This window comes from Myotis daubentonii, chromosome 4, assembly GCF_963259705.1.
Source record: "Myotis daubentonii chromosome 4, mMyoDau2.1, whole genome shotgun sequence".
NCBI lineage: Eukaryota > Metazoa > Chordata > Mammalia > Chiroptera > Vespertilionidae > Myotis > Myotis daubentonii.
Window position 1 is genome coordinate 104339581 of NC_081843.1, and position 4405 is coordinate 104343985.

The following is a 4405-nucleotide window of genomic DNA, read 5'->3' on the forward strand; positions in this document are numbered from 1 at the left end:
TATTATTATTATTATTATTGCTATTGAAATGCCCAGACCATGCTGAAGGACTTGGAATGTAAAGGTCTTGGCAACACTGGGGCAACAGGTAAGAGCTAGAGAGACTGGTCTTATGATGTGATGTCTCTGGGAACAGAAAGATAGAAAGCAAAAGCTCTATTTCAAAGTGAAGTTGTAATATTTATTTCTCTTTTCCTTTGTTTTGAAAACCCTTATTTAATTAAGTTTGGTTCTACCCAACAAATGCCACCATAAGCCAAACACCAAAAGAATGAATGAGTGCTGGGGATGAGAAGAAAGCGTAGGTATGCCTTGGTAGGGCTGAGCCTCGCAGGGCACAGGCTGGTCACCAACACTTGCCAGCAAAGCGACACGCACTGATGGAGGCTTGATTGCGAAGCCGAGGAAGGTAGTAGTCACTGCTCTTCTGAGAGTTCTTGACGTCGTTATTTCATAGGTGGATGCCCTTCCATTTTTGTTTTTCCAGCCTTGCCGGGGTCCAACCCCAGCAGGTCCAGGGGTTCCCAAAGGCGTAGACGGAGTCGGCGAAGAAGGAATGACACAGAGACTGCGTTCAGTTGATCAGCAGCCTATCCAGGATCTCTAGCCAGGATCTCCAGCCAAGCTCTGGTCTGGATCTCCAGAGAGGTTCTGCTTCGGATCTCCAGCCAGGTTCAGTCACCAGGTTCTAGTCAGGTTCTCTTGCCATGTTCTATAGTCAGGTTCAGTCCAGGATCTATTGCCATGTTCTCTCCAGCGAAGTTCTTCTGTCTCCAGGCTCCGTGTAGGTTCTGTCTTCTGAATTCTGTCTCCTGAGTTCTGTGTTCTGAGTTCTGAGTGTTTCTGTCTTGTTACAACTGTATTTATACCAGTTGATTAAATCCTATCAATCTCTATTACAAAGGTTAGGGCGTTTCTTATCTCCATTCCAGGGAGAAAAGATTATGTAGTTTAAGCATGATTGTTCGTAGTTAAAGGGATTAATTACCCGCCTGGCACTTAGTTGAGGGGTTTTATTCCCTCCCTAACTTCAGGGGAAAATCCCTACCTGGGGATTCAACCTTTCTCGGAGAGGTGACCTTGGTTAAAACACAGCACCAAGAAGGTGAGCAAACATATTAAGAACCGTATGCCATATATGCCAGGTCCCTTGAAACAGCAAGGATGGACCGGCTCTCGGCACAGCCTGCAGAATGTAAATATACTGAAAGATTTTGGGTATTTTTTTCTCTCCACCGGAGGGAAAAGAACAAGGGTTATCCTGATTGTCATGCTTGACTCTGGACCTTTTGGGTGGAATCCACTCATGAGCTGCCTCCCTTGGTGCCTGCCCACTTGTTCCCTTCATCCCATTGAAGCTGTGACAGGAAGAGCGAAGTGGAGTCCCACAGTGCACTGACATCATGTATTCAGAGAAGAATAACAGAGTAATTCTCCATTCATGTTTTCATACCATTTTCCTTCCAGATTTCTAAAGGTAAGAGTCCTCGTAAGTATACTTTATGACACCTCTGGACAAAGTAGTACATATCCATATGCCCCCTTAGGGGATCTTCTGGAAATGTTATGATCTAGTGCTAAGTTGTCAAAGCTTCAATTCCCCCAACATTTAATAAATTCTTCCCCACTTTGTGCTCTGGTGGTGAATTGTCCAAATAACTAATTTAGTTTGATGTCACACTATACACTATTCACATGTTTGCTGTACATTTAATCTCTAACTGCCTGGAGAACAGAAACTGTGTTCTATTCACCACTCTCCCCCCTCCCCCCTCAGTGTTTAGGACCGTGATGCTTAACTGGGGGTGATTTTGCCACTCAGGGAACATTCGGCAATGTCTGGAAACATGTTTGGTTGTCACACCTGGGGAGGGGGTTATACTATGAGCATCTAGCAGGTAGATGCCAGTAGATATCCTACATTGCACAGGTCAGCTAACAGAGAATTGCCCAACCCAAATATCAACAGTGTCGAGGCTGAAAAACCTGGTTTAACATAAGAAGACCTGGCATAGTATACAAGTTAATAAATGCTAATTTAATTCCCCCCAAGATATCCTGTTAGTTATAACAACACATTGCATCATGTATCTTTTATCATTTTTCCCCTGGAACAACAAGCTCATGTCATTATAGACTCATAGTTTTGAAAAAATAAGCAGGGAAATATTTCAACCCGTGCTTTATTCTGCAGATGATTGCTAGTATTAATGGTGCTGAGTGATTCTCTTTGCTGCAAATCACCTTCCTTTGGGCCTTTGGCCTTTCAAATACACATGTTTGTGATGCTTTCTGATGGTCACGTATGTTGTATTATAGAACTGGTGTCAGTTTTAGGTGGTCCTGAATTGCTCCACCATTGCCTATTAGAGAACAACTATTTAGGAGACTTATGTTGCTGAGTGTACTCTATCATGATAACAGAAGTGGTAATTTTTTTAAAAAATCCTATTTTTTTTAAAGAATGCTTCACAGACATAAGTAGAATCTGTAGGCACAATTAAATATTTATGGGACCAATGAAGGATTGAGGAACTTTCGCTGATTATGTAACAGAGGAGCCCTTCTCCCAGCCATGAAAGTGTCTCGTTTCCACCATTTGCTTGTGATGATGATGTTGAAAGCTAAGTAGACCTGGGAAATGCAAAAGCTGTCACGAAGAAGCAAATAGTTGCTGGAGTATCTCTTTCTTATTTGACTGCCTTGAGAAAACAGCTATAAACACATGCACGCTGCCTTCCTGCCTCACTGCCTTCCTCGTCAGTGTCATGTCCCTCAAAGGGGTTCTAATTTAGCTGAAGAAAAATAGAAAACTTCATGGATTCCAACTGTCCCAAAATCTATATACATCAGTTTTTAAAGTAACTGATTTTTTTTTCTTGTCAAAATGTTAAAGTTGTACATTATTGCCCATCTTATTTTTTCAGTGATTCAGTTTCTTGTGGGGGTTCTAGCCAATGGCTTCATTGTGGTTGTGAATGGCACAGACTTGATCAGGCAGAGAAAGATGGTGCCCTTCGACCTCCTCCTGTGCTGCCTGGCGACTTTCAGGATTGGTCTCCAGATGGTCATGATCTTCATTAATCTGGCTGTTCTTTCCTTGATTGAATTCTCTCCAGTTCCTGGGAATATTATAATTTTCATGTATGTACATGCATCGGAACTTTGGTTGGCCACGTGGCTCAGCGTTTTCTACTGTGTCAAGATCGCCACCATCGCTAACCCGCTCTTCTTTTGGTTGAAGTTGAGGATCTCCAAGTTGGTGCCGTGGCTGATTTGTGGGACCTTGACATATACCTTTCTCACTTCTGTCTTCCACAGAAAACATGCATGGATTATTTCCCAAAAATCCTGGTTGGGCTTTTTCTCCCAAAATGCAACAACTCAAATTGAAGACATATCTGCATTACAATTTGCCCTTCTTTTAATTGAGTTCATATTGCCTTTATTTATCTTCCTTATCTCTGCTCTTCTCTTGATATTTTCCCTGGGGAGGCACACCCAGCAGATGAGGAGCACTGAGATGGGCACCAGGCACCCTGGCATGAGTGTCTATATCAGCGCACTCCTATCCATCCTGTCCTTCCTGATCCTCTACCTCTCCCAGTACATGATGGCTGCATTAGGTTTTTCTGAAATTTTCAAGATCAAAAACTCCATCACTCTGTTCTGCATCTTGCTGTTTGGTGCATACCCCTCTGTACACTCTGTTATCTTAATTTTAGGAAATCCTAAGCTGAAACAAAATGCGAAGAAGTTCTTCCTCTACAGTAAGTGCTGTCAGTGAGAGAGGACTTTGACCCATTCAAGGAACCCGAGGCTTCATGGGTTAACAGTCAAACAAGTCAGTCATAAATACACAAAACATCATCAGAAGACTGTTAAACCTGAGGCATTTTATGGCTTTTTCAAAGGGTTAAATTGATTTTCAAAGCATAACACATGTTAGTGGATTATGTTAATGTCAATATGATTGTTGATATCATAATGTCCTGCAAAATGTTAATTAGGGAAGACTGGGTAGGTGGTACAGGGATCTTTCTGTATTATTTCAACAATTGTCTCAAAATGAAAAGTTTAAAGAAAAAGAAAAGCACATTTGAACTTGTGATGGCAAAAGAATGCACAAATGCTGGAGGTCCCCTGTGTGTCTGATGCGTAGTCTTAGATGATTATCCTGAACAAAAAGGCTTACTGCTCATCTCTTGTTTACCTGTACATCATTTCTGTTGTTTGTTAGTTACAGAGTATGGAACCATTCTTCCACAGCAGATCAGAGATGAAGCCGGGGACAGGCTGGCCTTTTAGGTCTTTATAAGCAAGTTCATCTACTCCATGCTGCTGAGAGCCTAGATGCTATGGTGACATGTCCCATCAACCAATAAAATGACAGACAGATGGAGGT

The 4405-nt window shown here is 42.1% G+C and overlaps 1 protein-coding gene across 1 annotated transcript; it reads left to right on the forward strand.

Annotated features, from left to right (window-relative positions):
- The first annotated feature begins 2887 nt into the window (after positions 1-2887).
- TAS2R1 (taste 2 receptor member 1) lies at positions 2888-3787 on the forward strand. Its single transcript, XM_059691879.1, has one exon. The coding sequence runs from the start codon at positions 2888-2890 to the stop codon at positions 3785-3787; it is 900 nt and encodes a 299-aa protein (XP_059547862.1).
- The last annotated feature ends 618 nt before the right edge of the window (positions 3788-4405 follow it).

Coding starts and splice junctions, on each gene's coding strand:
- TAS2R1 (XM_059691879.1), top strand. CDS start 2,888: ATGTTAAAGTTGTACATTATTGCCCATCTTATTTTTTCAGTGATTCAG.